The sequence below is a fragment of the Piliocolobus tephrosceles genome, chromosome 3 (genome assembly GCF_002776525.5).
Source record: "Piliocolobus tephrosceles isolate RC106 chromosome 3, ASM277652v3, whole genome shotgun sequence".
NCBI lineage: Eukaryota > Metazoa > Chordata > Mammalia > Primates > Cercopithecidae > Piliocolobus > Piliocolobus tephrosceles.
Window position 1 is genome coordinate 113627335 of NC_045436.1, and position 15857 is coordinate 113643191.

Consider the following 15857-nt stretch of genomic DNA (forward strand, 5'->3'; position numbering starts at 1 on the left):
AATAGCTGGGACTACAGGTGTGCACCACCATGGCCGGCTAATTTTTGTATTTTTTGAAGATACAGCATTTCACCATGTTGCCCAGGCTGATCTTGAACTCCTGAGGCTCAAGCAGTCACCCACCTTGGCCTCCCAAAGTGCTGGGATTACAGACATGAGCCACTGCACCCAGCCTGAGCCGCTGTGCCTGGCCTGCAGTACTGTTAACAGAATTATGGGAACTTGCTGGTATTCAACCATTTCTGACTCATAAGAATGGCAATCTCATATAGTTCACCCAATAAATAAATGAATTCAGAATTATTTAAGAGCTAAAAGTAGCAGAACTTGCTGATTGATTGGATGGAGGGCAGTGAGAAAGAGAAGTTGCAGCTGACTCTGAGTCTAGAAGCCTCAGAAAAAGAGATGGTGAATTTAGGTTATGTTCTCTCAGAGTTATTGATCTGGGCTTTAACACCAATTTAGAATTGAAATTGTAAAGTGTAGGTCTTTCCTTTGGCAAACTGACTCAGTGATAATGTCTTGATATTTACAAATCAAATGAAGGTTTTCTTTCACAAAAGTACTTTTAGAAAGCATTAAATGTTGGCTGGGCGTGGTGGCTCATGCCTGTAATTCCAGCACTTTGGGAGGCCAAGGAGGAAGGATCATCTGAGGTTAGGAGTTCTAGACCAGCCTCTGGTCAACATGGTGAAATCCAGTCTCTATTAAAAATACAAAAATTAGCCAGGCATGGTGGCTCATGCCTGTAATCCCAGCTACTCGGGAGACTGAGGCAGGTGAATCCCTTGAACCTGGGAGGTGGAGGTTGCAGTGAGCTGAGATTACACCACTGCACTCCAGCCTGGACAACAGAGTGAGACCCTGTCTCAAAAAAAAAAAAAAAAATGAAAGTATTAAATGTCAATAACCAAAATTATTCAGTTATTTCATCTGAGTAGTGTATGACTGGCAGTTACTGTCTTCCTGAGTATTAATAATAGGGTAGAATCTGAAGTGTTAGAAAAATTGCTCAGCTCTTCTGCAATTACTTATTTGTTTGTTTGTTTGTTTGTTTGAGGTGGAGTCTCGCTCTGTCACCCAGGTTGGACTGCAGTGGTGTAACCACTGCAATCTTGGCTCACTGCATCCTCCCTCTCCCGGGTTCAAGTGATTCTCCTGCCTCAGCCTCCCCAATAGTTGGGATTACAGGTGTTGCACTGCCATGCCTGGCTCATTTTTTTGTATTTTTAGTAAAGATGGGGTTTCACATCTTGGCCAAGATGATCTTGAACTCCTCACCTCAAATGATCTACCTACCTCAGCCTCCCAAAGTACTGGGATTATAGCCTGGCCTTCTCTGCAATTTGTAAAAAAGAAAAAAAAAATTCTTAAACTACTTTAAGAAATAAAATGTCAATTGCGCTTTCCCAGGACCACATCTGGGATCTTGTGAATATGCAAGAGGCTCTCTTGCCAGTCCCAGGACTTGTGCCTTCTCTTTAGGGCAAACGTCCAGGAGTCTGGAGCATTGGCACTGACTGAAGACTACTGGCCATGATCAAAGCTTCTAGCAGGGCAACTTCATCTGTTTTACATATTGAACTTTCATATCAGATTTATTTTCAAGAAAGTGGGTATATACTTGTCAATGAATATGTATACATGCACACATTCATTTTGTGAGCAATAAGAAATTCTGGACCCTTAGAGGTCCAAAATATAAATGTATGTCAAATATTTCTTGCATGGACATTTATTCACTTATTTTTATTCCTCCTCCTCCTCCTCTTCTTTTCATTTGAATGCCTGTGGATGAATATGTATCTAGTTTTGGGGAAGGAAAACATCTCTTGGTCTTCTCAGGTTGTAGATATCCTGTGGAGTGATCCCATGGCTCAAGAGGGCTGCAAGGCCAACACTATTCGAGGAGGAGGCTGTTATTTTGGGCCTGATGTGACACAACAGTTGCTACAAAAATACAACCTGCAATTCCTGATCCGTTCACACGAATGCAAACCTGAAGGCTATGAATTCTGTCACAACCGCAAGGTGGGTGCTCCCTCTGCAGCAGCACAGGCTTGTGTGTCACCGAAGTAGTCCAAAGGGCTCAGGCCTGGATGAGCAAAGGCTCTCAGTTTCTAACAACCTACAGACCTTATATTTGTTACCCACTTGCTCAAAGCAACTAGGTCCTTTACAGTCGTTTATCCTTGACTCTTACAGCCTGTTTAATACCCAAAGTTTGATTGAGGCCACTGTCCACCAATAGCCTGAGTGACATGGTCCCGTTTTATGAATGGAAATACAAGGCCTGTGTTTTCCCAGCCACACCTCTATTCTTCAGGTCTTGTGGCTCACTGTCACATGTCTCAAAAAAGCCTACAGGGTAATTGGATTTCTGCACTGCTCCCCAGGCAGGGATTCAGGATCATTTGTCTTCTCAGGAGCACAATTAACATCCTGACTGATCTTTGGACATCTCCGAATCCTACAATATTTGTCTCTCCTAATACCACTAGGTTATACTGTACAAGTTTCTTTTTTTTTTTTTTTTTTTTTTGAGACGGAGTCTCGCTCTGTCACCCAGGCTGGGGTGCAGTGGCCAGATCTCAGCTCACTGCAAGCTCCGCCTCCCGGGTTCACGCCATTCTCCTGCCTCAGCCTCCCAAGTAGCTGGGACTATAGGCGCCCGCCACCTTGCCCGGCTAGTTTTTTGTATTTTTTAGTAGAGACGGGGTTTCACCGTGTTAGCCAGGATGGTCTCGATCTTCTGACCTCGTGATCCGCCCGTCTCGGCCTCCCAAAGTGCTGGGATTACAGGCTTGAGCCACCGCACCTGGCCTGTACAAGTTTCTTTATTGCAGGACTTCTAAGAAGCTTTAGTTTCCTACCACTGTAAATCTTCAGGAAGAGATACAGTATCTAGCATTTCCCAAGGTATTGACTGTGAAAACTTTTTTCATATAGCATCTGAGGAGCCACAACCGTCCGTAGGAAACTCTGCTTTAAGGCACCACATCAACTCTCAGAACTGATTTTCCTGCTCATTGCAATGGCCATCCTGGTTTATCAGCCCCAGTTCGCCTCAAAGTTGAAGCAAATATGGTGTTTTCTGTGACCCCTGCTATTTTCAGTTGGGAAAAAAATGTGAAGAAGATACATTGTGAAACTATTGGAATTCAAATTTCTATGACTTGAGTCACAACTCTTGCCCTATTAGCATTGATGACAAGGAAGGAAGGAAGGAAGGAAGGAAGGAAGGAAGGAAGGAAGGAAGGAGGGAAGGAAAGGAGGGAGGGAGGGAGAGAGGGAGGGAAGGAAGAGGTTTCTCAGATGAGCACTAGGAGAAACAGCAGCCTCTGCAGTTGAGTTGGGCCACATAGGATTGAGGGTGAGGGTTTCTTCAGTGAACGTGAATGCCTTTCTCTCTTCTGTTTTGATGTAGGTATTAACGATCTTTTCTGCCTCCAACTACTATGAAGTTGGCAGCAACAGAGGAGCCTATGTCAAACTGGGGCCAGCCCTGACCCCACATATCGTGCAGTATCAAACTAACAAGGTGACCAACACACTCACCATGAGGCAAAGGCAAGACTTTTCAATGAGTGGTTTTCAGAAAAAAATGATAGTGTTTATAGAATCATTGAATGAAGTGTCAGACATTATATTTATCCAAATTCTACGTGAGAATTCAGAATTTGGCTATGTCACATGAAGTTCTATTAATACGATAGACATTAGAGTAGGAGTCTCTTCCTTCTCCTCCACACACTCCTAATAGCTCTATCTACCCACCATTAATGGAAGCAACAAATTTGTTTTCTGCAGAAATTCTTTTCAGTGGGGCACAGTGGCTTATGCCTGTAATCCCAGCACTCTGGGAGACTAAGGCAGGAGGATAGTTTGAGCCCAGGAATTCCAGACCAGCCTGGGCAACATGGCAAAACCCCATCTCCACAGTAAATACAAAAATTAGCTTAATGTGGTGGCGTGCTCTTGTAGTCCCAGCTACTTGGAGGGCTGAGGTGGGAGGATGGCTTGAGCTCGGGAGGTGGAGTTTGCAGTGAGCCAAGATTGTGCCACTGCACTCCAGCCTGGGTGACACAGCAAAACTGTCTCAAAAAAAAAAAAAAAAAAAAAAAAAAAAAGAAGAAGAAATTAGTCTCCATGGCTGCGTCTTGGGTAAAGTCTGCTTACTAAACCACTAAGTCTTTCTAAAGTTACTCTTCTATTTTCTCTCATCGTTAACGGGTTTGTGTTACCCCTACAAGCCACAGCCAGAGGGTCTTTCACTGTCTGGAGATTTGGCAAGTGAGATTCAGTGCACATATTTGTTAATGAGGCCCCTTTCTTTCTGGAAGGAAGCATATAATATTATTTGAATGGTAGCTTTTGGCCAGGCGTGGAGGCTCACGCCTGTAATCCCAGCACTTTGGGAGGCCAAGCCGAGTGGGTCATTTGAGGTTAGGAGTTTGAGACCAGCCTGGCCAACATGATGAAACCCCATCTCTACTAAAAATACAAAAAAATTAGCCAGGTGTGGTGGTGCACACCTGTAATCCCAGCTACTCGGGAGGCGGAAGCAGGAGAATCGCTGGAACCCAGGAGGTGGAGGTTGCAGTGAGCCGAGATCACGCCACTGCACTCCAGCTTGGGCGACAGAGCGAGACTCCGTCTCAAAAATTAAACAAATAAATAAATGGTAGCTTTTGAGATGATTCTGAGTTCTTAGTTGAGAGATTACCACCACAAAATGTTATAAAGAATTTATATGTGTAGTCTCACAGTGAATTTATGCAACAGATATTGTTATTAATTTCAGTTTTATAGAGGAGATTATTAAAGAACCAAGGTTAAATCAACTGACCTGTGGCCACACAGCTAGTCCTTGAGTGAAGGCAGTCCTTGACCGAGGCAATTCTATTTCAGAACCCACACTTTTAATGTCTATGCAATATTGCCTCCCACAGCAAAGATGGCCTCAGAGTATACAAGGTGCTAACAGATACAATTTTAGTGCTACTAAACATGCTTCTTTAATTATTCAGCCTAACAGAATTAGAAATTAAGATAGGCAAAGTTAGCATGAATCAGGTGGGTAGAGGACATATTAGTATTTAGCATTTACCCTTGTGTGAGTGCTATAAAAGTACATTATTTTAAATCATTCTCAAGTTATTAAATATAGGCCAGCCTCACTTAAAAAGAAGAATTATGTAAAAATAAAAACTCACCAAATGAATGTCAGACCTACTGTGCAGCAAAATCATCTTTGGAGCTTTATAAAAAGTCAGCCATTTGAGCCTCACCCAACCCTACCGAATTAGAATCTCCAGGGGTGAGCCCTGGTACCTGGAGCGCAGAACTATGATCCCATAGGATTTAGGGGTTGTCACTGCAAAAAGAGTCACTGTAGAGAATCCTGGAAATAGTGTGTTTCAATAAGATAGTCAAAAAGCATTCAGCTCTTTGAAACCTTCATTGATTGCATTAAATACGTACAACATCACCTGATTTATCACTTATCCAGTGACTTCAACTGTAGGAGCACAGTGGAGAACTTAGAGAAAAGGAGGGAAATGTCGCTGAGCAGCCATAATTGATGATGTCTCAATGTCCATAAACTCAAGAAAACATGCTTTTTTTTTTTTTTTTTTTTAATGAGACAGGTCTGTCACCCAGGCTGGAGTACAGTGGCATGATGACAGGTCACTGCACCCTTGACCTGTTGGGCTTAAGAGATCCTCCCACCTCAGCTACCTGATACCTGGGACTACCGGCATGCGCCACCACGCCCAGCTAATTTTTAAAATTTTTTGTAGAGACAGAGTCTCACTATTCTGCCCAGGCTGGTCTCAAACTCCTGAGCTCAAGTGATCCTCCTGCCTTGGCCTCCCAAAGTGCTAGGATTACAGGTGTGAGCCACCATGCCTGGCCTGATAACATGCTCTTCTTAGAGGAATCCTCAGTCAGAATTCATTTACTTTTTGTTTCAATCCACTTCTCACAATAATAGCAGAGCCAGCTTGGAGCCATCACAGCCAGTTGGATATCTGGCCTCACTTCTTGGTAGCTATGTGACCCCGACCTAATTACTATCTCTGGCCGTAACGGGCATAATGGACTTAATGTTATCGTTCCTTCTTCAATGAGTGTTGAGGGATTAATGAGATAATCCATGTAGAGCTCTGCATTTAGTAAGTGTTTACTAAGTGTTGCTTGACGTACGGACAGGAAAGCCTTCTACATCTAGATAGCTTTCAAGGGCATTGCCCTACTCCGTCCCTGCATAATTCTCCATGACTACAGATTACCAGGAGCAGCTTAAATGCTTTGTCTAGCTAGTGGTTCTTAAACTTTTTAGGAGTCCCATACTTCTGTTAGCCTCTGATAAAACAACAAGCTGTCTACAAAATATCACATATGCTCACATACGTGTGAAATTTGGGGTGAGTTTTAGGTGGTTCACACTTTCTTTTCCTTTTGTAGAGATAGGGCCTTGCTCTATCGCCAAGGCCAGAGTATAGTAGCGTGATCATAACCTCAAATTCCTGGGCTCAAGCAATCCTCCTGCTGTAGTCTCCCAAGTAACTGAGATTACAGGCATGCACCACCACGCCTGGCTAATTTTTAAAAGTTTTTTTTGGTAAAGAAACCCAGCCTAGCTGTGTTGCCCAGGGTGGTCTTGAGTTCCTGGCCTCAAGTGATCCTCCCACTTCAGCCTCCCAAAGTGCTGGGATTATAGGCATGAGCCACCATGCCTAACTGGTTCACACCTTTTTTTTTTTTTTTTGAGACAGGGTCTCACTCTGGTTGTTCAGGCTGGAGTGCAGTGGCACGATCTTGGCTCACTGCAGTCTCGACCTCCCAGGCTCGGGTGATTTTCCCACCTCAGCCTCCCAAATAGCTAGGACTATAGGCAAGTGCCACCATGCCAGGCTAGGTTCACATTTTTTTTTTTTTTTTTGAGACGGAGTTTCACTCTTGTTGCCCAGGCTGGAGTGCAATGGCACGATCTCGGCTCAACACAACCTCCGTCTCCCAGGTTCAAGCAATTCTCCTGCTTCAGCCTCCCTAGTAGCTGGGATTATAGGCATGCGCCACCACGCCCAGCTAATTTTGTATTTTTAGTAGAGACGGGGTTTCTCCATGTTGGTCAGGCTGGTCTCAAACTCCCGACCTCAGGTGATCCACTGGCCTCAGCCTCCCAAAGTGCTGGGATTACAGGCATGAGCCACCGCGCCCAGGTGGTTCACATTCTTTTAAGGGTCTATGTAGCCCAGTTAAAGACTGTCATGTTAAATGCCTTCAACTGCAGTAAGATTCTCATCAAACATGATTTAATTTTTTTTAACTTTTAACACTGGAAAAGATAGGTTATCTGGTCATTATTTATAGAATGATTGGTTCCTCAATAAGATATTACAAGTAACGTACGCTTACCTTTTATCTCTTTATATGTATATATATATATTTTGAGACAGGGTCTCACTTTGTCACCCAGACTGCAGTGCAGTGATGCGATCTTGGCTCACTGCAGTCTCTACCTCCTGGGCTCAAGTGATCCTCCCACCTCAGCCCCACAAGTAGCTGGGACTACAGGGATGCGTCACCATGCCTGGTTATTTTTTTGTGTGTATTTTGAGTAGAGAGGGGTTTTGCCATGTTACCAAGGCTGGTCTCGAACTCCTGGGCTCAAAGAATCCACCCACCTTGGCCTCCCACAGTGCTGGGATTACAGGCATGAGCCACCACACCAAACCTCTTTTTATATTCTTGTTCATTCAACTACAGATATTTATTGAGCACTTGCTTTAGGCCAAGTACTGTGCCCAGCATTGTTCTGTTGACCCAATAAGAATGAAAAAAGTAAACTAGTGTTATTTTGTTATTCATAAATTTTGCCTTCTGTTTCACATGATAAATTACAAGGAATGCACAATAATTGTGATAACAGATACTATTTGGTGAGTGCTTTCTGTGTGCCAGGCTTTCTTCTAAGTGCCGTACATGAAATCTTGTACTCTTCACAATAATCCTGTGTGGTAGAGCTAGGTAGCGTTTTAATCACTGTTTTACAGGTGGGGAAATTGAAGCATAGGATGATGAGATGACTTTACCACAGAGGTGATCTTTCTCCAGAACTTCTCTAACCACTGTCCCATACCAGGAAGGACAGCGGCATTCCCCATGCTCATCCTGTTTGTGTACAATAGGGAAGAGTAAAGGAGCTCTCCCTCAAAAACTGAGCTCTTGGGAGACTGATAAGAAAGAGAGAGTAGAAATATAGTAAAATCTCCAAGTATTTCTTCTATACCCGTGTGTTAAAATGTTGCTTTTCATCTCCTGTCCCAGGATTAGCAGAGTGGAGGAGTCGGCTCTGAGAGCTCTGAGGGAGAAGCTGTTTGCTCATTCTTCAGATCTTCTCAGTGAATTTAAGAAGCATGATGCAGATAAAGTCGGTAAGAATGATCAAGTTAAAGATTCACAGAGGAGGGAAGCTAGCCAGAAAATCTCTGTCTTACACTAGTTAGCAAATAAATATTTGTTGCTTTAATGAGTGACCCAAAGTCCCCTTTGGCTATATCCTCCATTTTATTCAACTTAATGTCTCATTTATTCTAACTAAATTTTAAAATTCTAAGCTTTTAACAAAATATGAACTTGGCCAAATAGAGAGGGTGAAAATAAATAGAGTCAGCGAAGGGTAACGTGGCCAGAACCAAGCAAAGAACAAGTGGGAGAAGTTATAAGAGTATAAGACTGGCAAAAGATCAATGACTTGACTTGTTGAAGATGAGTGTGTGCTTGCCTATTTCATGATTTATTAGCCAAGCTAAAAATGTTGTCTGCTCAATTAATGGAATTTCTAATAGACATTGACTAAATATATCCCTATTTAAAAACAGCAGTAACATTTATGAATTAATAGTAATATCTTTTCATGTACACATACTGTAGCCTTCCAAGAGTTTCAGTGAATGATATATTCTAAGGAATTTAGGTGGTTTAATTTTTTTAAATAACCAATGCTATAGGTATATAATGTTTTATGGTATTATTCACAAGACTCTTATGTGGCTTGCAGAAGCATTTCCAGATTCAGTAAACAAAAATGTAAAATGCCTAATTAAGTTTGAATTGCAGACAGACAGACAACAAATAATTTTTATGCAATATTTGGCACTTTTATGTACTTTATGGTCTGTCTTCAATAAAATTTAACTGGACGTCTTGTATTTTATCTGGCAAGCCTATCTTCCAACCAACTTTGCCACTACCAACAAAAATAGTGCCCATGCCCATTATTTCTATTACCTGCAGATAGTAAGAAGGCTGTCAGGATAAAAATATACACAGCATTGGGCAGGAAACTAGACTTCTAGGTGACAAGTCAACAAGTTCGCTCTCACCTGTAGGTTTGATCACCTTGAGTGACTGGGCAGCAGCGGTGGAGTCTGTGTTGCATTTAGGACTGCCATGGCGGATGCTGAGGTCACAGCTGGTGAACAGCTCAGCAGACAACATGCTGGAGTACAAGTCTTGGCTGAAGAACTTGGCCAAGGAACAAGTGAGCCACGAGGTAATGATGTGGTAATGGTGAATGAGAGCACATGTGGACTATGATACTCCTTAGAGAGAACTTGAGTCAGAAACAACCAATTAGTAATAACCCAAAAAGCTGGATGGGTGAGAAAGGGGAATAACTATTTCTTGAGTTTCTATGTGTCAGGCTTTGTGTTAAGTGGTTTTCATACGCTGCCTCAGTTAATCCTCAAAACCACTCTAAGAGATACATATTATCAGCACCATTACTGCCCACAGCAGTTAGCAACTTGCCTGAGGTCATAGAACGACTGAGTTGGGACTCAAGCCAAGGGTCTGTCTTACCTCAAGGCCCATTTTCTTTCCTCAACACCATGGTGCTTACTCTACTTAAAAAAGTATTTATTCAATAACTACTTATAGAATATGTAATGTATGTGCAACCTTGGGCTAGGTACTTCTTTTAACAGTGTTATTACAATATAATTCACATACCATGCAATTCATCCATTTAAAGTGTACAATTCGGCTGGGTGCGGTGGCTCACTCCTGTAATCCTAGCAGTTTGGGAGGCTGAGGAGGGTGGATCACTTGAGGCCGGGAGTTCGAGACCAACCTGGCCAACACGGTGAAACCCCATCTCTTCTCAAAATACAAAAATTAGCCTTGTGTGGTGGCATATGCCTGTAGACCCAGCTATTGGGAGGTGAGGTGGGAGGATCACTTGAACCCAGGAGGCAGAGGTTGCAGTGAGCCAAGACCATGCCACTGCACTCCAGCCTGGGCAACACAGTGAGATTCTGTTCAAAAAAACAAATCTGAAAGGCTCCAAAGTCCAAAACTTTTTGAGTGCCAACATGATGCCACAAGTGAAAAATTCCACATCTGACACCTTTGCTTTCTGATGGTTCAATGTATGCAAGCTTTGTTTCATGCACACAATTATTAAGAATATTTTATAAAATTACCTTCAGGTGGCCGGGTACGATGGCTCATGCCTGTAATCCCAGCACTTTGTGAGGCCAAGGTAGGCAGATCACCTGAGGTCAGGAGTTCGAGATAGCCTGACCAACATGGGGAAATCCCGTCTCTACTAAAAATGCAAATATTAGCTGAGCGTGGTGGTGCATGTCTCTAATCCCAGCTACTCGGGAGGCTGAGGCAGGAGAATCGCTTGAACCCAGGAGGCGGAGGTTGCAGTGAGCTGAGATCAGGCCACTGCATTCCAGCCTGGACAACAAGAGCAAAACTCTGTCTCAAAGCACACAAACAAAAATTACATTCAGGCTAGATGTTTAAGGTGTATATGAAACAAAAATTAATTTTGTGTTTAAACTTGGGTCCCATACCCAAGATATCTCCTTATATACATGTAAATATTACAATGTCCGAAAAAATCCAAAATTCAAAACATTTCTGGTCCCAAGCATTTTAGACAAGGCATACATAACCTGTGTGTGCAACCATCACCACAGTCAATTTTGGAAAATTTTCATCATGGGTGAGGTGCTTCTTAAACCACTAGATTATTTGGTGGGCCGAACTGGGTAGAGGGAATGGAGGCATGGCAAAATATTTTCAGATTTTTTCAAGAATGTGTGACTGTCAGGGTTGATTGTGTGTTAATTATATATTGGAACAAGCCTAAACATATGACAAAGAAGGAAAATGAATTTTTTCTTGCAGAACATACAATCAAGTTTGCTGGAAACACTGTACCGAAACCGATCCAACCTGGAGACCATTTTTAGGATCATAGACAGTGATCATTCAGGTAAAGGCACTCATTATTCTATCACTTTTAACGCACTGCAAGTATTTTACCTCAAACCCTTAATGTCCTTCCTGATTCATCTCCACTCAGGCATTTGGAGAGCAAGGTAAGAAGATTAGTGCTTATAAATGGCAGAAACTAGGAAAGTACTTGAGTAGTATAAGCAACCCATAGAAAAAGAAGTGGGGCAGAGAAGAATGAAGACAAACTGAATGAGAGCTTCTTATAGGAAGAATAATTATTAGAAGATGTGATATCCTCTGGGCATGGTGGCTCCTGCCTGTAATCCCAGCACTTTGGGAGGCCGAGGCGGGTGAATCACCTGAAGTCAGGAGTTCGAGACTAGTCTGGCCAACATGGCAAAACCCAGTCTCTACTAAAAATACGAAAATTAGGCAGGTGTGGTGGCACATGTCCATAATCCCAGGTACTTGGGAGGCTGAGGCAGGAGAATCGCTTGTACCCGGGAGGCGGAGGTTACAGTGAGCCGAGGTTGTGCCACTGGACTCCAGCCTCAGTGACAGAGTTGAGACTCTGTCACAAAAAAAAAAAAAAGCAAAAGAAAGATGTGATATCCTTTACAGTACCATCGAAGATAGCCACAAAGTAATGAAAAGTGCATAGAATAGAAAAGCATTGGCAACCTCACTCCCAAAACTTTTTTTAACTTTAAATTTTGAAATAATTATAGATTCACAGGAAGTTATTAAAAAAATGTGAGGTCCTGTACATCCTCATCCTGTTCCCCCACATCCTGTTCCCCCAATGGTCCAAAGGCTTTTTTCAATGTTATTATTGGTTTCATTTGAGGCATAATTCACAAACCACATAATTCACCTGTGTAAAGTATTCAATTTAATGGTTCTTGGTAAAGTCACAAGATTGTATAATGATCACCACTATCTAATTTTAGAACTTTTTTCTTTTTTTTTTTTTGAGACAGAGTCTCCCTCTGTCACCCAGGCTAGAGTGCAGTGGCACAGTCTTGGATCACTGCAATCTCCACCTCCTGGGTTCAGGTGATTCTCCTGCCTCAGCCTCCCAAGTAGCTAGGATTACAGGCATGTGCCACTACACCTGGCTTTTTTTTTTTTTTTTTTTGTATTTTTAGTAGAGACAGGATTTCACCATGTTAGCCAGGATCGTCTCGATCTCCTGACCTCGTGATTCGCCCGCCTAAATCTCCCAAAGTGCTGGGGTTACAGGCGTGAGCCACTGCGCATGGCCTAGAACACTTTAATCACCCCAGAAAGAAATCTCATACCTATTAGCAATTACTCCTCATTCCCTATCCCTCCTCCACGAGTCCCTGGCAACCACTAATCTACTTTCCGTCTCTATGGATTTGCCTATTCTGGACATTTGATATAAACGGAATCATGCAAAATATGGCCTTTGGTGTCTGGATTCTGTCACCTAGCCTGTGTTCAAGATTCATCCATGTTGCAGCAGTATCAGTTTTTCGTTCCTTTCTAATGACTGAATAATATTCCACTGTGTGGACAGAGTTGTATTTATCCAGTCATTAGTTGATAGACTTTGGATTGTTTCTACTTTTGGCTACTATGAACGATGCTGCTATGAACATTCATGTGTGACTTTTTGTGTCAATATATGTTTTCAGTTTTCTTGGGTATATACCTAGGAGTGTAATTGCTTGGTGATATGGTGATTCTATGTTTAACTTTTTGAGGAATTACCCAACCATTTCTCACAGTAGCTGTACCTATTTATATTGCCACCAACAATGTATAAGTGTTCCAGTTTCTCTACATCCTCACCAACGCTTGTTATTTTCCATTTTTGTTTTTTGTCGGTTTTTTTTTTTTTTAGTTTTTATTATACCCATTCTACTGTAGTTTTGACTTTCATTTCCTTAATAACTAATGATGTTGAACATTTTCATGTGCTTATTGGCCATTTGTATATCTCTTTTGGAGATATGTCTATTCAAATCCTTTGTCTATTTTTAAATTGAGCTATTTGTCTTTTTATTTGAGTTGTAAGAGTTATTCATAAATTCTGGGTACTAGGACATTATCAGACATATGCTTTGCAACTTTTTTTTTCTGATTTTGTGGATTGTCTTTTCACTTTCTTGGTAGCGTCCTTTGATGCCCGAAAGTTTTTTTTTTTTTTTTTTTTTTTGAGACAGAGCCTTACTCTGTCACCTAGGCTGGAGTGCAGTGGCACAATCTTGGCTCACTGCCACCTCTGCCTCCTGGGTTCAAGCGATTCTTCTGCCTCAGCCTGCTGAGTAGCTGGGACTACAGGCACCTGCCACCATGCCTGGCTAATTTTTGTATTTTTAGTACAGATGGGGTTTCACCATGTTGGCCAGGCTGGTCTTGAACTCCTGACCTCGTGATCCACCTGCCTCAGCCTCCCAAAGTGCTGGGATTACAGGCGTGAGTCACCGCACCCAGCCTGATACCCAAAAGTTTTTAATTTTGAAAAAGTCCAATTTATTTTTTCTTTTGTTGTTTATGTTTTTGGTGTTATAGCTTTTTTAGCTATAAAACTGTTGCATAACCTAAGGTCACAAAGATTTACACTTATGTTTGCTTCTAAGAGTTTTAGAGTTTTAGCTCTTACATTTAGGTCTTTGATCCATATCGAGTTAGTTTTTTTAATATAGTGTTAGGTAGGTGTCTAGCTTTACTCTTTTTGTATGAGCATATCTGCTTGTCCCCCATCATGGTTGAAAAACACTATTCTTTCCCCATTAAATGATCTTGGGACCCTTGTAAAAAATCAATTGACTATAGATGTATGGGGTCCAAAGGATTTTAATGGCCAGAATAAATTAGTATATGTTTGAGATGATTAAATGCAGGATTTCTCAATAGTGGTACTGTTGACATTTTGGGCTAGATAATTCTTTGTTTTGGGGTCCATCTTGTGCATTATAAGATGTTTGGCAGCATGCCTGGCCTTTATTTATTAGAGGTCAGTAGCACCTCACCTCCATCTTAGTCATAACAAACAATAATGTCTCCAGACATTGCCAAATGTCCCCTGGAGGGAGGGGAGCAAAATTGTTCCCAGCTGAAAATCTTTGGTGAGCCAATGTTTTGTGTGATCCTCTTGGAAGTTTAAATTAGATACTAGGCTTTGGGTGTCTCTCTGTTAAGCAGTAGGGAGCAGGTGTCCTTGTAAGGATGTCAGAGAAAATGAATATTAAAAAATAGACCAACACACTGAAGTGATTTCCTCCCTCTGATAAGGGTTCATCTCACTGGACGAGTTCAGGCAGACCTGGAAGCTGTTAAGCTCTCATATGAATATCGACATTACAGATGACTGCATCTGTGACCTTGCCCGGAGTATTGATTTCAACAAAGATGGCCACATCGATATTAATGAGTTCCTGGAGGCCTTCCGCCTTGTGGAGAAATCCTGCCTAGAGGGCGATACCTCAGAATGCCCACAAGCTACAAATGCTAAAGACAGTGGCTGCAACAGTCCAGGTGCATGCTAAGAACAGCCTGGTCTTCATCACCCAAAGTGCCTCATAGGCAATGCTCAGCTTCTTGCTAGACTATCTCCCTTATTCTCCATGTGAAACTTTATGCTGAAAATTTACCTATCTATACGCATCAGAATCACCTGTGTATTTCAGTGTGGAGGGGTGGGTTGGGGTGTTGTGTATGTATGTGTTTTAAGTATATGAGTGCCCCAACCCCATCTCACAATCTTCACAAAGTAGAACTTAGTGTTTTTAAATTCTAAATTCTAAAGTCTACTTCAATTAAGAACCACTGACAATTTAACTCCCTCATTGTTTTTATTTTATACTTTTTTTTTTTTTTTTTTTGAGATGGAGTTTCTCTCTTATTGCCCAGTCTGGAGTGCATTGGCGCGATCTCAGCATCTCAGCTCACCGCAAACTCTGCCTCCCAGGCGATTCTCCTGCCTCAGCCTCCTGAGTAGCTGGGATTACAGGCATGCACCACCACACCAGGCTAATTTTGTGTTGTTAGTAGAGATGGGGTTTCTCCATGTTGGTCAGGCTGGTCTTAAACTCCCGACCTCAAGTGATCCACCCTCCTTGGCCTCCCAAAGTGCTGGGATTATAGGCATGAGCCACTGCACCCAGCCTATTTTATACTTTTTAGTTATTGTCTTAAAAATGTCATATTGGTAAAGGAAAGTTATTTAAAAATCATAATTCCATGAACCAAACATATGGATTTTCTTCATTATTTACTTTTTCTTACTTGTTACTGTAGTGTTTATATAATTTTATGTTCTGCTTTTAAAAAAATAAATGCATATCTGATTGTAAACCCTCTCCCATGTGTTTCCCTTGTGATTCTGTATTCTTCATGATTATTAGTTTAATGCTTGCATAATTTTCTTTGAAGTGGATGTGCTATAATCTATGCAGCCATGCTCCGATTGTTAAACATGTGTATTATTTCCACTTTTTCGTTATTAGAAATAACACTAGGGAGAGCATTAGGACAAATACCTAATTCATGCAGGACTTAAAACCTAGATGACGGGTTGATAGGTGCAGTAAACTACCATGGCACATGTATACCTATATAAA

At 41.9% G+C, this 15857-nt stretch overlaps 1 protein-coding gene across 2 annotated transcripts in view; it reads left to right on the forward strand.

Moving 5' to 3' along the window:
* PPEF2 (protein phosphatase with EF-hand domain 2) overlaps nucleotides 1–15591 on the forward strand; it is a 41468-nt gene extending 25877 nt beyond the window's left edge. Inside the window, exons 12-17 of one of the 2 annotated variants that reach the window (XM_023189796.2) lie at nucleotides 1846–2031; nucleotides 3428–3570; nucleotides 8338–8444; nucleotides 9402–9565; nucleotides 11215–11302; nucleotides 14530–15591. In XM_023189796.2, the coding sequence (XP_023045564.1) occupies nucleotides 1846–2031; nucleotides 3428–3570; nucleotides 8338–8444; nucleotides 9402–9565; nucleotides 11215–11302; nucleotides 14530–14783 (942 nt within the window). In that variant the 3' untranslated portion in view covers nucleotides 14784–15591. The remainder of the gene's footprint in view (nucleotides 1–1845; nucleotides 2032–3427; nucleotides 3571–8337; nucleotides 8445–9401; nucleotides 9566–11214; nucleotides 11303–14529) is intronic. The other variant, XM_031935292.1, reaches the window with a different exon arrangement.
* The last annotated feature ends 266 nt before the right edge of the window (nucleotides 15592–15857 follow it).